At 46.0% G+C, this 20,449-nt stretch overlaps 1 protein-coding gene across 2 annotated transcripts in view; it reads left to right on the top strand.

Moving 5' to 3' along the window:
- Window positions 1-5,758: 5,758 nt before the first annotated feature.
- GALNT13 (polypeptide N-acetylgalactosaminyltransferase 13) overlaps window positions 5,759-20,449 on the top strand; it is an 83,236-nt gene continuing 68,545 nt past the window's right edge. Inside the window, exons 1-4 of one of the 2 annotated variants that reach the window (XM_085227995.1) lie at window positions 5,759-6,102; window positions 10,732-10,839; window positions 12,854-12,952; window positions 14,526-14,774. In XM_085227995.1, coding sequence (XP_085084121.1) covers window positions 14,633-14,774 — 142 coding nt within the window. In that variant the 5' untranslated portion in view covers window positions 5,759-6,102; window positions 10,732-10,839; window positions 12,854-12,952; window positions 14,526-14,632. The remainder of the gene's footprint in view (window positions 6,103-10,731; window positions 10,840-12,853; window positions 12,953-14,525; window positions 14,775-20,449) is intronic. The other variant, XM_085227996.1, reaches the window with a different exon arrangement.

Raw genomic sequence — 20,449 nt, forward strand, 5'->3', positions numbered from 1 at the left:
TGTAGCACTGCTGATGCTCTCCTAAGGTGTGGGTAGTGTTTTCCCACTGCAAGAAAGATTTCAATGAGCGGCAAGGTTTCAGATGGATTCCTGTAGTGCCTTGCAAAATTAAACCAAATGAATGCATATTTTAACATGGGGAATTCTGCAAGCAATACAGATGGCATTTGGGTACTGCCTTGGGAAAACACTTGGGAAGTGCACTCACAAAGGGAAACTTAGTTTCTGATTTCATTTCACTTCATTTTCTACAAATAATATTTCTGCTATTACTGTTGGCCAAACCTCTCTTCGTTTAAATGGAATAAATGCAAATGTGCTGTGAGACACTAAGTTTGCACCACAGTGGGTAATGTCTGTTCATTTATTCGTCAAAAAGAACATTTGTGGTTTACTTTTGAGCCAAAAAGATTGCTGGCCGTTGTTACACATACAAAAATATGATGTCTCATTTAAGATGTGGCAGCAGTTACTGACAATAGCAAAACGAACCCCCGGAAAGCACTGCACATAGATGTGTTTTCCAAATATGAATGATGCGATCTGTGTGTTATTAAAATCAAAGATTTCCCCGGGCAGAAAGCCATTAAGCCTGAATTAATGTCATAAATATCTAACAGCTCCTTCAGGTGAACAATCGATCAGAATACTGCTGCAGTTATCTCGAATCACACTCCATTTGTATCAGTCTGGAAATGAGCAGCACGGTGCTGTGCAGGTGCTAACGTGCCTGCAGGTGTAATGGTGGACAATGTGCAGTGTGTGTCCTTGGGCCTGTGGCTCCGGCACAGCCTCAGCCCAATGGCTGCGCAGGATGCGAGGATTTGGATTCCATTTCCTTCCCCGCCTCAGAGAGCTTCGACCTGCAGCTCCCATCTCCCCAGAGAGCTGCCTAATGAAGCAGGAAGGAAATCTCTCTCCGTCCGTCCTATTAAAGCCGTATCGCTTTGTACAGAATCATTAAGTATTAACTGGGCCAGAAAGAAGGCAGAGGGAGGCTGTGGATTGTTGAGTCCCAGGCCTGCCTCCAGTCAGGCTTCCTTCAGAGCAGGGACCCAGACGTGGGCCTGCCCATCCCTGCCCACAGGGATGAAGTGACTGTGCCATGCTGATGTGCCCAGGGACACGGGGCCTAACGCCAACCTCACAGGAAGATCCAGCTCCCCATTCACTGCCTGGGTTGCAGTGCGGCTGTGCCGAGGCCTGCCAGCCTCCCCCTCCCACGTGATTTATTTCTTTTGTGACTTATAGGTTGTTCCAAAGCTAGATCACACTCCTGTTACCATTCCACACTTCCAAACTTAAGACTCCCGTTGCTATACTGTTTTACTTTAATTTCAGGAGCTCTAATTGAGTTTGTAAAGCATTATTTTTCCTCTGAGCTGAGAGCAAGATGACAGTAATCTCCGTGATCGATGCCTGTGAAGTTTCCAAGAGAACATGCTGAAATCCCAAAGGCTGTTTTATGGTGTGAATTCAAGATGCTTCCTATTTCTAACAAGAAACCCTTATGATTTCAAGTATTCATAGAGCATTATTTCTATGTAAGATTCTGAAGTACAGTTTGTCCTTCACGCAGATATAGATTGGAAACACAGATTAAGGGGAAAAAAAAAACAATTGATGGGATGATGCTGGCAGCAAAGGTTTTAATTTTAAAAAAGAAGACCATTTGAAGGGGAAAAATAAATGTATTATGGGAAGACAAAAAAAGGGTCAAAGAAAATTGAGTTGTACTAAAACGATGTCTTAATTCATCGTATAAAGCTTTCCTAAGAACCAGTCAGATAAATGGCTATAGGAGATGTGAACAAAACTGTGACTGAGGTTTCTCAAGGCAACAGGTCCTTATAAAACCTCTGACAGCGTAAAATGTTTGGACTATCAAAAGTAAGTATTACGAACACAAAGATGTGATGCATTTCAGGACAGAGGACCAGATTCTGTCATGCGTAGTTGAAGGCCCATTAAACTTGCTTGTGACATAAGGGGCTACAATTGCTCCTGTGCTGCCCAACAAAAATGACTTTTATACAGGTTTTTGAGAACCTTTACCCAAAATTTAGGATTTGGAGGTAGATTTCTTGAGGCTTCACTGTACCGGTACACTAAACTTGCCTGGGACCGTTCTCTGGCAATGCGACCACCTGGCATGGGATTTAGTATGTCTCTGGGAGCAAGGATGTTCTCAAGGAAGCACTTGGTAAAGGACTTGTGTTGCTATCATCACTGTAATGGTGATACAGATGCAAAACCATCCTGTTACAACACAACCACTTTACTGAGTCTTCTCAGCAGTGATTTTTATTCTGCAGCACATCAGAAGAATGACTGACACAGCTTCCACCTGGGAAAACATCATGTAAACCTTCCCCTCCCACCCTAAATGAGCTTTCTTAGCTTAACTGACTTCAAGTACTTTTATGCCATCCCTGTTTTTAACAGCTAGTCAAAATGAAATCACTTCTGGCCTAAAATGAATGATAAGTCGCAGGTAATGAAAAATCTGTACTTCAGACACTCCCACAATGAGTGAAAAAGCTTCGCTGAGGAGGGTATGGAAGTAATAAAGTTGTAATAAATGTCAGAAAGATGCGAGCTCTTCATTGGAGAAAACTCATGTACTGCTTTTAACAACTGAACCTGTCAGTTATATAAATGATAATGTGCACTGAGGGAAAGTAAGCTATAAATCCTTTATTTCTGAAATGAAATTCCATCAAACGTGAAGAAATAGGTTGGCGACAAAATTAATTCTCTGTTATGTCAAATATAGATGCATCTGGACAACTGTGTTTTGAATTCAGAGCAAAATGAATCACAGAATCACAGAATGGCTGGGTTGGAAGGGACCTCAAGGATCACGAAGCTCCAACCCCCCACCACAGGCAGGGCCACCAACCTCCACATTTCATAGCAGCCCAGGCTGCCCAGAGCCCCATCCAACCTGGCCTTGAACACCTCCAGGGATGGACGGGGATCCACAGCCTCTCTGGGCAGCTGTTCCAGCACCTCACCGCTCTCATAGGAAAGAACTTCCCCCTGACATCCAACCTCAATCTTCCCTCCTTCAACTTCAAACCATTTCCCCTTGTCCTGCCATTATCTATCCTTGTAAACAGTTCACCCCCCTCAGGGATTCAACCAAATTTGAAATTTCCCAACTGTTTTCTTGCCTCACAAATGCTCTGCATCCAGAAGTGCCTGTGTCCTTCAGATCATTCTCATTTTCAAACTGTGAACAATTTGGGAACACTATTTTTATCACCACTAACTGGTTCAGAGACATGAGTGCCAGTTCCAGCACATAGATATCCAGACAGCAGCAGGCTGCTGCACTCAAGGAATCCTGAGAAGGAATGCTCTTTGCCATCCCCAAGGCAGGCTGTTTCGGTGAGTAAATACCTCAGGGTGCTCAGTAGCAACTTCTCATGCGCTTCCCTTCCATTCTAGAAGGGCAGGACCACTCTGAAGTAGCCTTTATACATAGAGAAGGCAAGGCAAGGGCAGTTCCTACAATGGAAAAAAATATAAATTAAAAAAATCAAATGAAATCACAAAGATGACATGTGTCTAGGAGGCTTGAGGAAACTGAAGTCTAAAGCAACGGAATCACTGCCAAATGTACATAATTTATCATTACACACACCTGCTATATCAGATGAGAGGACTCAGTGCCACATCCTGCTTTAAAAAAGCTCTAAGATTTGTGTTCAAGGCATAAAGTATTTAAATGCAAGGGTATTTAAACCTTCTCATATAAGGCAGGGAAATTTATCTCAGAGGTTATCCAATTTGTTTTCAAGTGGTAAAACCAGGCAGTGCAGTTGTAAAGGAAGCCGCTGTCGGAGGCGGTGTGGGATTAACGGGTGCAATAAGTGTGATGGCTTTAATATTACAAATGATAGTTCCATGAGTTTGATGAATAGTTACTTTTGGTTTACCTGTGGTCCTGCGTTTGAGAAGATAATATAGAAAAAGCAATAAACTTGAGTAAGTAGAACAGTATAGGCTGCTGTTTGCTAAAAATAATAAATGGATTACACTGAAAGGCAGCACACATGCAATAACTGTCAGTCGGTTATCTATCAGCCCATTTTATTTCTATTAGGTGCTAGGAAAGAATACTGTATTTTGTGTAATTATCGATGTGAAATTCAGATGGAAATGAATTGGCTCTTCCTTCAGCTTTGTTTTCCTTTCTGCATACGACCATACACAAGTCAAAGAATCTGCTCCAGGAGATAAATATACATAAAATTTGTCTCCAACCTCATCTGCCAAGAAGAAAAGGTTACCTTCTGGCATGACAGATTGGTTGGAAGGTCACAGTAGATTTTCCAGTAGAGCTAGGAATACATTTTTTGGCACAATGATATGTATATACATTTTAAATAGCACAACACAATATTTAAAAGTACTTGTCAAGAAAAAACACCGGTTGTATTTCAGTGCTATTCGGTTCCTGTTCAAGCTTAGTGGATGTGAACTTAGGCAGGGCAGAAAGCCAACCTGCTGCTGAGTGGTCTGACTGTGCTGCTCATGCCTCTGGGCAGCAAGGGGTGGTCTGCATTCCTGTTTTCTCTGGGTGGGAAAAAATATATATAGGGAAAGAGGGGAAGATGAATAGCAGCGAAGCTGCAGAATGGCTTCTGCATAATGGGAAACTGATGAGACCTGGGCTTCCCTTCTGCCTGGGAAGGGTGAGGAAAGATTGGAGTGTATGAGATTACAGAGACATTTGTCCGCTGTTTTCCAAAACACAGAATGGAAAGCCCACCCAGTAAGAATACTAAGCAGCAAGGATAAAGCAAATATGAAGCTGAAGTGCTTTCATACAAAAGGTACAATTATTCTTGGAACTCTTGTGGCTCAAGCTGGTATTGAAACTAAAAGTTAAAAGAGATCAAAACTCTTAAGACGTTAAAAGAAAGAAATTTATACACTTCCAAAAAATAGATGCTACATGCAACAGTTTGAATCATAGAATCCTGGAATGGCCTGGCCTGGGTTGAAAAGGAGCTCATCCAGTTCCAACCCCCTGCTGTGTGCAGGTCACCAACCAGCAGCCCAGGCTGCCCAGAGCCGCATCCGGCCTGGCCTTGAATGCCTGCAGGGATGGGACACTCCCTTGGGAAACAGCTTTCTAAACTTTCAAGAGCTCTAATACCTAATGTCATTATTAAAGGTGAACAGAGACCACTTGGCTCTTCTGTAGGCAACGTTCACTTCTGCATCTCCACGCACTGTATGGAAAGCAATTAATGCTTACAACACCCATGTGAGGCTGGAGATAAGAGCGCTGCAATGCAGAGGAATTGACTTGCTCAGCCTGAGAGAAACACAAGATGGATTTCATGTCCTGGGCTCTACGCACCAGACTAAGTTCTCTCCTTCGTCCATACTAAGTCTGTATTGGGAATAATTTAATACTTTAATTTACGTCGCACACACTGAACTGCCTTTGCACCTCTGCGGAGGCGTTTTCTCCAAAGAGCAGTCAGGCAGTGGCACAGCTGCCCATGGAATGGGGGATCACCGTCCCTGGGGATGTCCCAGAGCCGTGGATGTGGCACTGAGGGACGCGGGCAGCAGGCATGGCGGAGCGGGGGATCCTAGCGGTCTTCTCCGACCGTGACACGTTTACTCTCCCTTCAGCGCACCGCTCAGAACAGACCCTCACAGCGCGCGCACGGCGGCACTGCGGGGCGGGCCGAAGCCTCTCCCCGCCATCCCGCCCGCCGCTATCGGCGAGGCGCCGCCCCGCACCCGCCCGCCCATCCCTCGCTCCGCGGACTCGCCGCTCGCCGGGTCCGCCGTGCCGGGCCGCAAGTATCGCGGGAGCCAGGCGCTGCCGCAGCCATTGGGCGGAGGAGAGGCGGCCACCGAGCGGCCGAGTCCCCGTCCCGTTCCCGGCGGCCATGAGGAGGAGGCGGGCGGCGGCGCCGCGCTGCGCCCCGGGCGGGGGCGGCGCTGGGGGGCGGCGCTGAGAGGCGCTCCTCCGAGAGACGCTCCGCCGCGGGTGAGCGCTGCCCGGAGCCGGGTCGGGCGTTTGACAACTTTCGGTGCGTGGCGGCTGCCGCCGGCTCAACGCTTCCCCAGGTACGGATGCACCGCGGCTCAATCCCGTCGCGGGTTTCCCCCTCGTGAGCCGCCGGTGTCTCAGCTTTCGGAAATAGGCTGGGAGAGGACGTGCGGGCGTCCCCGGGGAGCGCGCTGTGTGCGGCGGGTGCGGGGTGACGGCTTGGGCTGCGGGGTGACGGCTTGGGCTGCGCGCTGCCGCCTCCTGGGCGGCCGCCCCGGGCGCTGAGCCGGCAGCACCGGGCGCGGCGTCGGCCGGAGAGCCGCTGCTGTGAGCCGTGTCCCGCTGCGGGGCTTGGGCTGAAGGCGCTCCGGAGGTCCCTTTCTGCCCGCACGGCGCTGTGGCTCTGTGCTTTGCGGAGCACTGTGGAGTTGGGTATCTTCGCTGTGGAGCGAGAGTGGGCTGAGTGATTTGTTTGGGCGCTTCTGGAAGCAGCGAGAGGAAAGGCGAATGGGTAAGGCGCGCTTGGGATGATGCAGAAGAAAGCAGGAGGGCTTCTGCCGCTGGGTGTTGGGCACCGTGTCTCGTGGGGAGGGAATGGGCCTTCGGTCTCGGGCTGCTGTGGAAGCAGGCTGTGTAAATCCCTCCGTTGGCCGTGCAGTGCGTGCTGCTGGAGCTGTGCAGGGCTGCCGCAGGAGCTGCGCTCAGCTCCCGAACTGCTGCTCCCTTTGCAGGCGGTGCTCTCGCTTGGCCTGTTGCTGCAAAGCAGGAGCGTAATGTGGCATGCGTTTGGGTTCCCCTGGGATCAGCTGTGCGAGGTTGAGGAGTGATTTCTTCACCGGAGCGGTGCTCGAAGAACCCGGATCTGTGCCTGTGGCTGCGTTGGTGTGTGAGAGCTCAGTGTGTGCAGGTTGCGGAGGATGAGTGTGCGTTACGGTGAGAGCTGGTGCCGGTACGGCAGAGGGAAGCAGGCTGGCAGCCTCCTCTGCCTGTAGGTGAGTGTTAAGGAAGGACTGTGACCAGCTTTGCTTCTCAGGCACGAATGAAGGTCTGTGTGAATGCAACCCTGCGTGGCTCCAGGCTGTGTTGTTAGCTCCTGCCTCCCCCAGCAAGAGAAGTCTGATTCTCCCGAAGCGTTTCGGAAGGGGAGAGGTAGCGTATCTGTTCCCACTCTCCGTGCCCCGAGAACCCTATTGTAGGGGTAAGTGAGTTGTAGAACCATTCTTTACGGTCTACAGCAAAAGCTTACTACCATTTTATGTTTTGAGCATTGCTTGCAGAATCAGAGCGCGCTGCTTTCCTCATAATGCAAAGTGCTGCTGCTTTGGGTTGAGGCAGCGTACAGCACAGCGCTACCTGTGTCCAGTGATGGGAAAACTAAGGCCAAAGAAGGAAATAAGAAACTTAGAAACCTGGAAGCTGCCTACAATTCATAGAATCATATCACAGAATCACAGAATGGCCTGGGTTGGAAGGGACCCCAAGGATCTTGAAGCTCTAACCCCCCTGCCACAGGCAGGGCCACCAACCTCCACATTTAATATCACCACAGGCTGCCCTGGTCTACTGTTAGTATAGAAGGGACCACAAGGATCATCACCCGACGCCCCCTGCTGCAGGCAGGGCTGCCCACTGCTGGGTCAAGTACTAGATCTGATTGCCTTGGGTGTTTTTTTTGTTTGTTTGTTTTGTTTTGCTTTGCTTTTTCTTAATATTATTTTTTATTTTTATTTTTTTGCATGTGTGACATTGGTGGATGAATTTGACAGAGTGCTTGCACTGAAAATATGGGAGAGTCGTTTTTATCAACATAGGAAAGCATGGTATCCAGTGTTTTTGTTCAGTGTAGTGAGGCGTGTGGTCTTCTGGCAGATCTATTTTTCTTCAAAAACACTGAGATTATATACTCTTTCTTTCTGTATATTCTACTATCTCTTGGTGGTTCGCTTTTAAGTTAGAGCGACTATGATGTGAAATAAAAATTTGGATTGTCAGCAATGGCCTTTTCAGTATTCACAAACATTGCTTTTTGAGGGGCTTGTTTTGTGCGATTGGCAGTGAGAGAGCTCTGATTTCTCAGCACTGGAAATGGGTTTCTTTGGCATGTAGGAAAATGAATGAAGAGGCCATTCAGTTCACTAGGTGGGCAGACTACGTGCTTCCAGGTGATGCAGCTGCCGTTGTTCCTTTCAGTGAGCTCCCCAGCTTCACGTGGGCACAGCACCTAGCAGAAAACCGATTGCATTCAGCAGCCCTTGTTTTGGTGTCAGAGGAACGCTGCTGTTGAGCACATTGGTGGAGGCTGTCGCAGCTGGTTCCACATCTCTGTGGGATGCCTGGCACTGCGCTGGCATTGCCAGAGGAAATCCTTTGGTACATGGTTGTGCTGCTTGTACCATTCCTCGGGTGCTCGTCCCTTTGCTTTTCCCCTGGCTGTTGCCTGGCTTGTTGTACCATTTCATCAGCTTTTGAAGGGCTGGAAAACTGGTTCTGGGTGCTATCTGTCAGTTTGTCAGTACCACTCGAGTACTTGTTACTTCTTAATTTCAGTGGTCTGTGTGGGAGAACACCCACCATCTGAAAGCACAGCACATGCAGTCAGGTTTCTCTGTTAATTAGCTGCAGGGAGGCTCCAGCAGCTTGCAGGGGGATCCCTGCCTGTTTCCTGCTGGGGAGGGTGCAGGTTTGGGGAGGCACCACCTGGCTGAGTTGGTGCCTGTCTTCCTTTAGGTCAGCATTTTAATTGGGTTTACAGTTTTAGCGCTTTGGGCCAACAGATCTGTGCAAACAGCACGTCTTGGTGCAAGAATGTGAAGGTGTGGACTAAAGGCAAAGGAATCCTTTACCATTTTGCCATCACTTGCAAGCTCAGCGGTGTACAGCGAGTTTGCTCTGAGCACAAAAAGCTTTTCTTATCTGGATGTTGGGAACCTGGGAGGTTCACTGCATTGAGGTATTGATTCTGGGAGAAGCTGGTGCTAGGCATATTGCTTGCCTCTAGTCTGAACAAAGCAACAGAAAATAGAGGATAGACTAACAAATAAGTTTGATTAGGTGAATTAATAAGCCTTTTCTACTTTAATTTCAGAGTCATGGAACCGCTTTTTAAAATGAAGAATAGGTTGACTTTTAAATGTCAAGTTGTCTATTTCAGGAAAGGAAAGAGGGGGAGCAACTCAATCTTAAGACACAAAGCACTGGGTAGCTCTAACCTGATACACCTGATTTTCTTATTGAAAGTGAAAGCTTCCTGTATTAATCCCTGAGATTGGCAGTCTGAGCATTCTGAGTTCTTCAGGAAACTGTACATGAATTAATAAACTGCTCGCGGTATTTGGTGATGATTCATGCATTTTTTTGGAGATAATAGTATATATTTAGGTTTGATTAAACGAGTGTTAACTCTTGGGAGGCAAAATGTGTTTTAAACGTATTTAATATGTCACAGAAAATAGGATTGCAATCCTTAGTAGTTTTCTAAGCAAGTTTGCTTCCTCAGCTTTTTAATGATTATTTCTCTGGAAGCAACTCTAATGGATTTTTATTTATAACGCAGGGTAGCACATACTGCACCAAAACAAGGGCTTTGGTTTGTGAGATCTCGTTTTGTGATGTGCTGGCCCTGGCACACGTGGGTGCAGTTGTGTTTATGTACTCTGTCACTTCCTGCTGGCCAGCTGCCATTCGGTGCGGTGCTGCCCGTGTTGCATTCTGCTTCTGCAGCAGAGATTGGCAAAAATAGTAACACCAAACCATTCTCTTAGCAGTACTTAAATGTTGTAAATGAGCTGGGTTTTTTGTATACTGTACTCCTGTGGTCAGGATCACAGTGGTATCTGCGGCCATCCTGAGGTTTCTGGTTCTTAGCCTCTAGCCCGAATGTGCTGGAATGCAAGAGGAGAGCTGAAGGCTGTGCGTGGAGATGGCTTGTGAAAATACAGAGATGTCAAGCAGGGTGAGTTGCAGCCCCGACTGAGGTGGTGAAGTTGCATGCCTCAAAAGCACAGCCCGTGTGATAGATTCACTGGAGAAGGCAGCATATCTTGGTTGAATAATGAAAAGGCAGGAAATTACCTCTGGAGTCATAACAGTAATGCAATTCCATCCACTTACTCTTCTTCCTAAAGCACCTGTTATCTGCAGTCTACATGTGATAATTGAAACGTAGCTCTGAAGGTCAGTGGAAGCAGTTTTCTGCCCCCCAGCTCCTAACAGCATGCTTTTCCCTCAGTGTTCATAGTTCAGAGGGGTGTAGGAGAAGAATAGGAGGTGTTCTTCTTGTTGTGTGATGCTGCTGGAGAATAGTCTCTGTGGAAGATGTGGCCCCAGTTCCAGGAGTACACCTAGCATGTAGGTGCACTCTAGGACTCTCATGGTGCTTTTCCTATTAAATCAGTGAAGGTGCTTAGTGGGCTCTAGGTGATACTTCTGATTTTCTTTGGAGGATCTTCTGTACTGAGTTTATTTGAGTCTTGCCCAAGGCTTAGAAAACTTAACGCATACTCAGTTCTAAAAGTGGCAGTAGATTAAGGGGCCTATCGAGGGCGTGCTCACACAGATTGCAGACACTGGCCATTTGGAAATATGCAGAGATAAAGCTCCATACATTTTTCTGGATGCAGTTTTTGCTTGCAGTCCCAGGTGCTGCTGCTGTACCTTGCTCTTACCCTCACTCCCATGTTGCTGAAATTGCTGTCTTGCATCCGCAGCTGAGCCACGCTGACAAAGGCTGAGAGCAAAAAGCAGTGAGAGGAAAGCGCTGGGCTGTGAAATGGATGGATGCTTCAGAGAGGAGCATGGCTTGGGATAATCAACAGGTGTGTTGCAAACAGCGCTGGCAGGAAGATGCTGGCACTGAGGTCTGTGGTTTGTGGTGGGATCAGTGCACTGGCGGGGCTGTGTGGATATAACCAAGGAGCGCTGCCGGTGCTGGATGCTCCTCTGAGCCCTGACCCCAATTGATGCTGCCATTATTTTTAATGAAAGGGCGATTCTTTTGGTCTGCAATCTCAGAGAGATGGCATGAAATTAAATTAAAAGCTTTTTAGGCAACTGGACAGATGAGTGCTGAATGCCACGGTGTCGAGTCCCTGAGGAACTGAGGCGGGCTGCAGGGAGCAATGCTGAGCATGTGCTTCATGTCCCCAGTGCTGGGTGGAAGCAAGCTCTGCAGGGGACTGTTTCAGTACCAGATAAAGGTGATGTGAGCTTTTAACTCTGCCAGTTGTACAGAGCTTGAATTTATAACCTTTGTAAGATCCTCTTAGCGCTGCGTTTTGCTGTGGCAGTTTTAGGAAAGCCTGGCAATGCAGCTGAATTCTAAATTTGCATCCTGTTTTCTATTATAAAACCCTGCCTTTATTGCTTCCAGCGCTGCGAAACTGCAGTGTTTTGGGGCAGGGATTTCCCTGCTTTGTTGCTGCTGCCTACTGTTTCAGATTAGCTTTGTTCTTTGCAGTGGTAGCTGGGAGACCTGGCATATTTCTCTTCCCCATCCTCCCCTAAAGCCTCGATACTCCAGATTTTAGTAAAATCCCAAATCGAAGCAATTTAGGGCCGGAGTAATGGGGAGAGCTTGGGGCCAGGGCACTTGGCAGCTGGTGTGTATTGCTGCATAGGAACTCGGTGGCCCAGCATTAGTTGGGCTTCAAGTGCTAAAGCAGGTCTGATTTTTATTTATTTATTTATTTATTTTTCTTTTAAAGTAGTGGGATGAGTATTTAATTGAAATGTTAATTATTAAAAAAGCAAAGCCAAACTATAATTGCCATTGACTTTGTAATTGCTTGTCTGGCTGTCTTTATTTTAACCCCTGCAAACTGCATAGCTCCTGGCCACAGTGTTACAGAGGCGGTGGTTCCTGCACAGTCGGTTTAGAAACTGCACAGGTTTGGGAATAGGAGATTTTCCCACTCATCCCTCCGACTGCTACACTGCTGAGGTTCACTGGGTTGTATTAAACCAAGAATTGATGAGGAAAAGAATTCCTCTGTGTGATGAAGTGCTCAGGGAGGACGTGCTTTTGTGTCAGCTGGTGCTGAGCAAATAACTGTGCTACTCAAGGCTACAGAAGCCAATGACAGCTGCTGTGGTGATGGGCTGCGTGGGGGGGTGAAGGCCTCTGCTTGTTCTTCTGGTTTTTTTCCCTAATAAAGATCTATGTCATTTTTCTGTTGTTTTTTTTTTTCTTTGTAATTTTCTTCCTATCACTAAACCGTTCCTGTTGACTAGCATGAAAATAAATTGTGCTAACTGGAAGCAAGTGTTCCAGAGCCCATACAATTTTAAATCAACTGGCCCTGCGTCGCTCTGGTGAGAAAAGGAGCTGCTGGCTGTGTTTACATGGCAGATGAAGAGCTTTATTGATTATTATGTAGTAAAATAGCACTTCAAGCAGATTTCTAAAAAGCTCATTTAAATTGTTCTGTCTCCTCCGTCTCATTTGTTCAAATGAAGTGAAACTTAAACGTAAGTTTATTTATAAAATGTGTTGAAACTAAGATAAGTGGGTTAAAATGAGGACACAATTTATGAGAATGTTCTTTCTGAGAATCACAGAATGTCTTGGGTTGGAAAGAACCTCCAAGATCATCCACTTCCAATCCTAAAAGTCCCTTGGCTGTGTCCCCTTTCCCTTCCTACTGTGCCCCAGCACACTTGGGGCACCCCTAGGAGCTGGAGGCTGCGCAGAGACAGCAGCAGGCAGCACTGATTCCTTTCCATCCACCCCACAGCCAGCTCAGCCTGGTAGCAAATACTCTGTGAGTTTCTTATTCCCATCCTAGGAAAGGCAGTGGAGCAGTAAGGCCTGTCCTGTGTTTTGTTTTGCAGGTGCTGGGACTGCCATCCTGTGGTTCGGCTCCAAGGCTGTGCGTGGGGACGTGGCTGAAGCACAACTCCCAGTGCTGGCGTGGAACGCAGCGTGTAACGGTACGAGTGAGGTGTCCACATGTGGTCATCTGGCCTAGCAGACAATCCCAGAGCTCTGGGGGCTGGAAGGGACCTCTGGAGCTCCTCCAGACCAACCCCACAGCAGTTCCCTACAGCAGCTGCACACGGTGCCCAGGCAAAAGAGGCTCCCCCACCTCCCTGGGCAGCTGTGCCAGGGCTCTGCTCCCTCATAGCACTCAAGTTCTTTCTCACATCCCGTTGGGATGCACAAAGCATGGATGCACAAAGCAGGGGTGCTGGTAGCAGAGATGCATGCATTAGGAGCCAACCACAGCTGCATTTGCCTTTCTGCACACTGATGATTTCAGACCCCATGGATAAAGCACACACCCAGTTGCATCAATCTGGCACTAGTTCTGCTCGATTTCTTCACACTCCCTTTTGCACCATCCATGCTGTGAATGGAATCAAACCCTGCAGTTATTACCAGTTTTTGCACTTTGTATAAAAGAAATGGAGGGGGATGAAGGTGTGACTCTTTGCACGTAGGACCCGACAGGTCCTGGGAGGTGTTGGCTGCTGGCACGGAGCTCAGCTGGAGGCTGGGATGGAACAGCCATGGCTACAAGCACTTTTAAAGTGAATTTTTCAGAAGGCTGCTGAGGGGCAGCTGTGTGCTGAGACAGGGGAGGTTTAGGTTAGATACTATCACAGAATCACAGAATGGTTGGGTTGGAAGGGACCTCAAGGATCACGAAGCTCCAACCTCCCACCACACGCAGGGCCACCAACCTCCACATTTCACACCAGCCCAGGCTGCCCAGGGCCCCATCCAACCTGGCCTTGAACACCTCCAGGGATGGACGGGGCATCCACAGCCTCTCTGGGTAGCTGTTCAGCACTCACCACTCTCATAGGAAAGAACTTAAAACTATTAGTGAGAACTAGTGGTGATGAGTGGATGGTTGGACTGGGTGATCCTGTGGGTCTTTTCCAATCTTGGTGATTCTCTGATTCAAATGTATTGTTGCAAGGAAGAGCCTAAAGAGGTGGGTGGGTAACTGCTGTGTTCTTTTGCAGGTGTCTTTGGTGCTCTATGACAGTACTCAATTTTTTTCCTTCAGGATTAATTAAAAAAAAGAAAAAAAGTAAATTGCTTCTAGTCCTTGCAGGACATATTTAAAGCAGCACTATAAACACAGTATTTGAGGCAAAAGAAAACTTCTTTGTGTTAATGTCTAATGTTCAAAAAAGTTGCTGTGTGTTTTTTCTTGGAGTCAAGAAGTGGTTGCAGTACGGGTTAGAACTGTCTGTTAGCACTGCTTTGACCTTTTGCATGTTCTTTACTAAAATATATTACATTGTATTAGAATACCATTAGAATGATTGAGGTATACATGGTGTGCTTCTAAATAAAAGCACAGTGGAGACTACCTATGAAATCTGTAAATTTAAATAGTTGGTATTCATGGACGAGGGTGGAAAGGGCTTGGGCTGAAACGTGAAAAGTGCCAGCATGCTTCACGTGGAAGTACAGTGTTGAGATGTTCACTTTTTTCAATTCAGACTATATTTGTTAGCTAATTGAGCCCTTTTCTTCTTTTAATCGCAGTGGGATGCGTGCCTTTGCTTCCATGTTGGATTTTAGCTGTGGGAGTTTGGTGCATCTCGGCAGCAGCGTTCTTTCTTTAGCACTTTAGCTGGAGAGGAAGCAAAGCGATGAGGAGATTTGTTTACTGCAAGGTGGTGCTGGCCACTTCTCTCATGTGGGTGCTTGTGGATGTCTTCTTACTTCTGTACTTCAGTGAATGTAATAAATGTGATGACAAGAAGGAGAGGTCCCTGCTGCCTGCTCTGAGGGGTGAGTGCCAAGTCTGAGCCATCTCTCGTGGCCACAGATTTATTATTATTTTTTAAATTATCTTTCTCATACCTTTCTCTGTGCTTCCTAAATTATTTTTACAATTCAAACAGACAGAATACCAAGATCTGAAGTACTCTGTTTTATTTCGCTGGTTTCAGAATTGCAGATATCTTAGTGTCTGACCTTTTACCATATTGAAGCCTGAGCCTTGTGCATTTTTTTTTTCTGCAAAAGCAATATAAAATGTCTGGTGCATTGAAGAGGAAAAAAACCAAAATAATTATTATTTGGTAATCCAGTATTTGAAGTCATTCTTACGATTAGAGAGGAAAGATTCTGTTTGTGTAGAATGTACATAGAAGTAAGAGGTAAGTAAGAGGAAAGTAAGCTTTCCATGCCTTTTTAGTCATAATTATTGCTCTGTAAATGATTCATGAAGACAACTTTGCAGTAGGTGCACAGTGTAAGTGGTGACAGTTCACAGACTGAACACAGCTGTCAGAAGTCCCCCTCTGATGTGTGTTGCATCTTGAAGCATACAAGTGACAAGTACAAAAGCTGGGTGCTGTAACAGTGAGCTGTGCTGGGTAGTGACATTGCTTAACAACGTGCAAGTGTTATCCCAATTAACACAGAGCTGGCTTCCAGTCAAGCCGTCTTTACTTGTATCTATTTTTGTACCACGATTGAAGAAAAATATGCTTATTTCTTATACCTGTTTTCTGCCCTAGAAGAAAATTAATACTGGTCAGTATTTAGCAGTCCCTGCTTATCAATGACGTATGCAGAAATTTTGTGAAAATGTCAGCATTCTGCATCCTTTTACCATGGGCTCTTCATCTGTAGGGTTGTGTTCTGCTCTTGCTGCTTTCCCCATACTGATACTGCAGGATGCCTGACAAATCTCAAGGTGACAGAGGAGTAACTTCCCAGGACGTGGACCAGACAGGGTGTGGGGATGCTCTTCCAAAAGCAGTCAGTAGAGTCAGAAAAGGTTTGCAGTCCTTCCTTTCCTCAGAGGCACCTCGTGTCTTGTAGCAAGCTGCACAAAAGCAGAGATTTCTCTGGAAGCTCAAGTTTTATCTCGATTTCTCTTACAGAAAAGCTGTAAGAGAGGTAAGTTTTATGGAGAGCATCGCATGAAGTGGGGGCTGGGTCTGGCCTATCTCTGGACTGAAGCACACTGAGGCAGCCAGTGAGAGGGGTCTCAGAGGGCATCTCTTGGCTTGCATGCAGGGCTGCTCCCCTCTACTCCTTCCTGCAGGAGCAGGGACCACAGCTGTTGATGTATCTGGAGCATCCAGAGCCAAGGTGTGCTGCTCGAGCCAGGGCTCCGGGGGGAAGAGAAAGTTGGCAAGTTTGCAAAACGGTCTGTGAAATACAGTGTTAGTATTGATGACAGTTCTGTTTCAAATGCTTTTTAAAAGATATAAGGACAGCTCGGTTCTGAACTTCTGTGGGTTTTTTTGGTAGTTTTTTTTTAAATGGGTGAAATGACAGAGATGAATGCAGAAGTTGCTGGCCCAAGGGAAGAGGTTGGAAATGAAATCTTATGTTGTGAACTAATTGCATTTAATCTAATATTTCTAGCAGATGGTTCTTCTGAAACATGCAAGGCTTGCAAAAGGCAAGGCAGGGTGCCTTCAGGTCTGGCTGAAGAAATAATCCTTCTAGTATTTAAAGCAGGAGTGCTTATGTGTGGACTGGAGGTCAGTTTGCTCAGCACGCTGAGCTTCCAACAAAGGAAATGCTGTTTATGCCAAGGTAGTCCAGTGGCCTGGAGCTTTATCAGTTCAGCTTTATTTTTGTTTTCCATTAATTGGAATAGTTCTGAGGGACTCGAGAGGCTCGTGCTTTGGTTCCTGTAGCTCCATCCTTCCAACAGCGGTGTCTGGGAGACCAAGTGAAGGCCAGCATCCCTTTGGGTTGTGTGCTGTGGGGGGACTGAAAGCTTAGGATGTGTCTGGGGGACAGAGAAAGGTGCTGTGGATTTGGAATGGAGAAATACTTTCCTGCAGAAAAATACTCGGATCTCTTAATTTCAGAATCAAAATTGTTAATTAAAGACAATATTTTCTGTTACAAAAGCTGTCTTAGGAGATACTTGTTTAGAAGCTTTTGGAAAAAAATACATGTTGAACTTGAGGAAGTCAAAGTCTCCAAGCAATAAAGCAGGGATCATGTGCATTGACTGAAATAGTAATTGTTAGGGAGTGTGATTATTTTAATTAAAATGAGCGAGAGTGATGAGATGGAATTGTATTTTTGAATGCTTGTCTTTGCAACATGACTCATGTTTTTGTAGTGTGCCGTATGCTTTAGACTTCCATAAAGTAGTGTCAAATCCTTAATACTTTTGTCTAATGTTTTAATGCAGATTTCTGTTCCTGTATTATGAACTGTATTCTGAAGTAGTACAAAAGGGCTTTCATAAAATTGGTACTAGTTATTAAATTGCTATTTTGAGGACAACTCGGTGTAAAGGAAAGGTTCATTTATTCCAACCCTGTAATGTATTTGTGTTTCAAGAGAGAAAAGGTCTGTTGTGATCATGTAAAGCAAGTGAATGAAACATTGGGCTGCGATATGAAAAGTTTGGGGTTATGGCCAAGTTTAGAAAAGAAGGCATTCATTTTGGTAGTTTCCATAGTAACGTGTTTATCTGTCAAATTACTGTATGCATTGGGCTGTCTGCATTCACAATGGGAGCAGATATTTTTTAATAGCATGCCATAAAGATTTAATGGCTGGAGGGATGAATGTGTACATTGCGCTCAAGTCTTGCCACAAATTTGTTGACAAATAAAACTTGAAGTGCTGACTTGGGTATTGTGATGGGACGGTAGGCTAATTTCTAGATCAGTTTCTAAAGATCGAGGGGAAAACTAGAGCACAGCAGATGCTTTTGTCTGGTTGCAAGCATATAGAAAGAAGCAAAGAGAAGAAAGCTTTCCTCAGAGATCTGGTGCCCCCTGATCGGAGCAAGCAGGCTGCGGAGGAGCCACATTTTCCAGCAGGCTGTGGAGGCCCAATGGCAGGATGCTTCTCACTGCAGTGATGGAGGATGAGGTGTTGTAGGTCAGCTTTGCTTTGGCGATGGCAGGATGTGATTTCCAGCTGATGGGTGGGTTTTTAGGTTTCCTTTTTATGTTCAGATGATTCATAAAATTACTGGAAATTCTTTCCAGCCAGCAGCTTTCCTTTTTTTTGGAGTACCTGTCACCTTTTAGACCCGCTTGCTTGCACATCCCTTAGTTTTGTGGGAAGTAATAAGTGATTCTTGGAAGCTGTGTGCTTCCAGCATCTGCTTTAATAATGGATATTGTCGATGAATTATGGCTCCTTTTTGTTATTGATGCCATGCTTTAGGCCTTGAATGAAGCTTCATTGATTCAGGAAAGCTCTGCAAACATAGTCTGCGTGCTCAAGCCCGGTTGCAAGAGCTGAGGCTTAAAAATGAAGCTTGATTTGCCATCGGCCTCTTTTAACCCACTGTTAAACAATCCTTAACTTGTTCTGAAAATAACAATGTAGCTGAGCACGGAAGAGCAGGTTTCCATCCTAGTGAGCTCTGTGTAGGTGTTATGAAGTGCAAGAAGACATTGGAGCAGTGAGATCTGCGGAGAGGTCATAGAGCACTGGAAGGTGGCACAACAGGTTGGGTGGCTCTGTGCTGCAATTCTTCTGTTTTGCAAAGGGACAGAAAGGTTTTTATAATACTGGCTTTAAGCCGTGGTTCTTGTGATTACCACTGTGCTTTTTTTTCCCTTTGTGAAGTATCAGTGATGTGGAATTGGGGGGCAACTTTTGCAAGAAACACTAATTGGTGTTATCACTGAGAAACGCTTCTCAATTATGTTTCTCTGTAGTAGTGCAGTATGAGACTTGAATAACAATTACAGATCATGATGTCTGTGTGAAGCCCTGGTTGTTTGTGTATCTGAGGGCTGCTCCTGGAGACTGTTTTCTGTAGCTGTCGTGCAGAGTACTTCTCTATCTGTAATGAAAGTTTTCAGCTGCAGACGTTCTCAGGAGCCTTGATTGCCAAACCTGACAAGCTGAAGTGTGCATTTATCTGCATAATAAAGAGTGAAGAATCAGAGTGGAATTTATTCCAATGTCGTCCTTCTTGTCCTTGGGAGCCTAGTCTGTATTAAAAATCAATTAATAAGAAAACGAAGCCAAAACAAGAACCCCAGGCTCTTACCATGCAGAAAAATGAGCGAGGTGAGTGAATACCATTGGGTATTTTGTGCCCTCTGTGATATCCCAGCTACAGAGAGGTGCTGTTCACCTTCTTGTTGGGGTAGGAAGGCCTGTGATTAATGAGAGCTCTGGGTGCCTCCCAGTTCCCACGTTACGTGGCGGTGTTATAACAGTGCAGTGCAGAGGCTGTGGATGCCCCATCCCTGGAGGTGTTCGAGGCAGGTTGGATGGGGCCCTGGGCAACCTGGGCTGGTGTTAAATGTGGAGGTTGGAGCTTGGTGATCTTTGAGGTCCTTTCCAACCCAAGCCACTCTATGATTCTATGGTATGAATTTCTGCATCAAACCGGTGTAACTTCTTACACCTTTGTCTTGTTACAAGCTTTTCTGAGGCTGAGCAGCAAAATCAAACACATAAATATATTTTTGTTCAAATGGTTGATGGGGTCATATAACTAATGCTTGTGTGTACATTATGTGGAGTTTCTTCCTTTTGGGAATTGGACTTGATGATCTCTGGAGGTCCATGAGTGATTCCTTTTGGCATTATGCTGCAGAGCTCCTGTCAGGGCTCTGTTAAGGTCGGAAGCAGCCTGGAAACATTTAGCCCCTAAATCTCTTAATAGTTTGTCACCGTGCCGGGGCTTAGCTGTGGCAGAAATAGCCCTTTCCTCCCGAGGATCATCATTAATTACACACTCCATGGCTGTTCTACGTGCAGAAAACCTGTAGCAGTGCTTTAAAAATTGGAACTTTGGGGTGGGATAAGGGAGAGAGGAAAGCTGCATGTGTGCTGTGTGCTTCCTGAGGAGCCATTCTGCAAAGCCATGCGGACGGAGTGTGAATGTACACCTCGATGTCTTCGCTCCCTCCATTCCCCGTTGCTTCTTTCACCGATACCACACAAGATGTAATCTTGCTTTCCTTTCATTGAGAGAAAACAGCAGTTGCTATTGAGATGACAAAAACTTGGCTGGCAAACAGGCCTTTTAAGAGGAATTCCGATAAACATTTGGTAGAGGGGGCTGCTTCTTAAATGCACAAATTAAGAACTGGAATTCAATTATCACTTGGTCAGTAAGGCCTTATTTCTAGGCTTGTAGGAGTAAGTATAGCACTGATCGCTTAATTGGCTTTTGGCCCTTCTTAAACTCGAGTGTTGCATGCATTTCTGTGCCAAGGAAGGTGCACACTGCAGTGCTTTCCTCCTCTCCTCCGTGGGAACAGGGATGGGTATGATGCTGTCCCTGTGCTGCCTGATTCCTGGGTTTACACACTCCTGGAGAATCTGGTGTGGTTTATTATAATACCCATTATTGTGCTTTGCACAGCTTGCTCTTAAATGTTAAGATAATTTCAAATCTAAGCAGCTGGAAAGCATTTTTATATGCAGAATGCCTGTTTGTATGCTTTGTGTCTCACAGTGCTGCAGTCCAAGAAAAAAATATGTGGAAAATGGTATTTTGT

This window comes from Meleagris gallopavo, chromosome 7 (assembly GCF_905368555.1).
Source record: "Meleagris gallopavo chromosome 7, MGAL_WU_HG_1.1, whole genome shotgun sequence".
Lineage (NCBI taxonomy): Eukaryota > Metazoa > Chordata > Aves > Galliformes > Phasianidae > Meleagris > Meleagris gallopavo.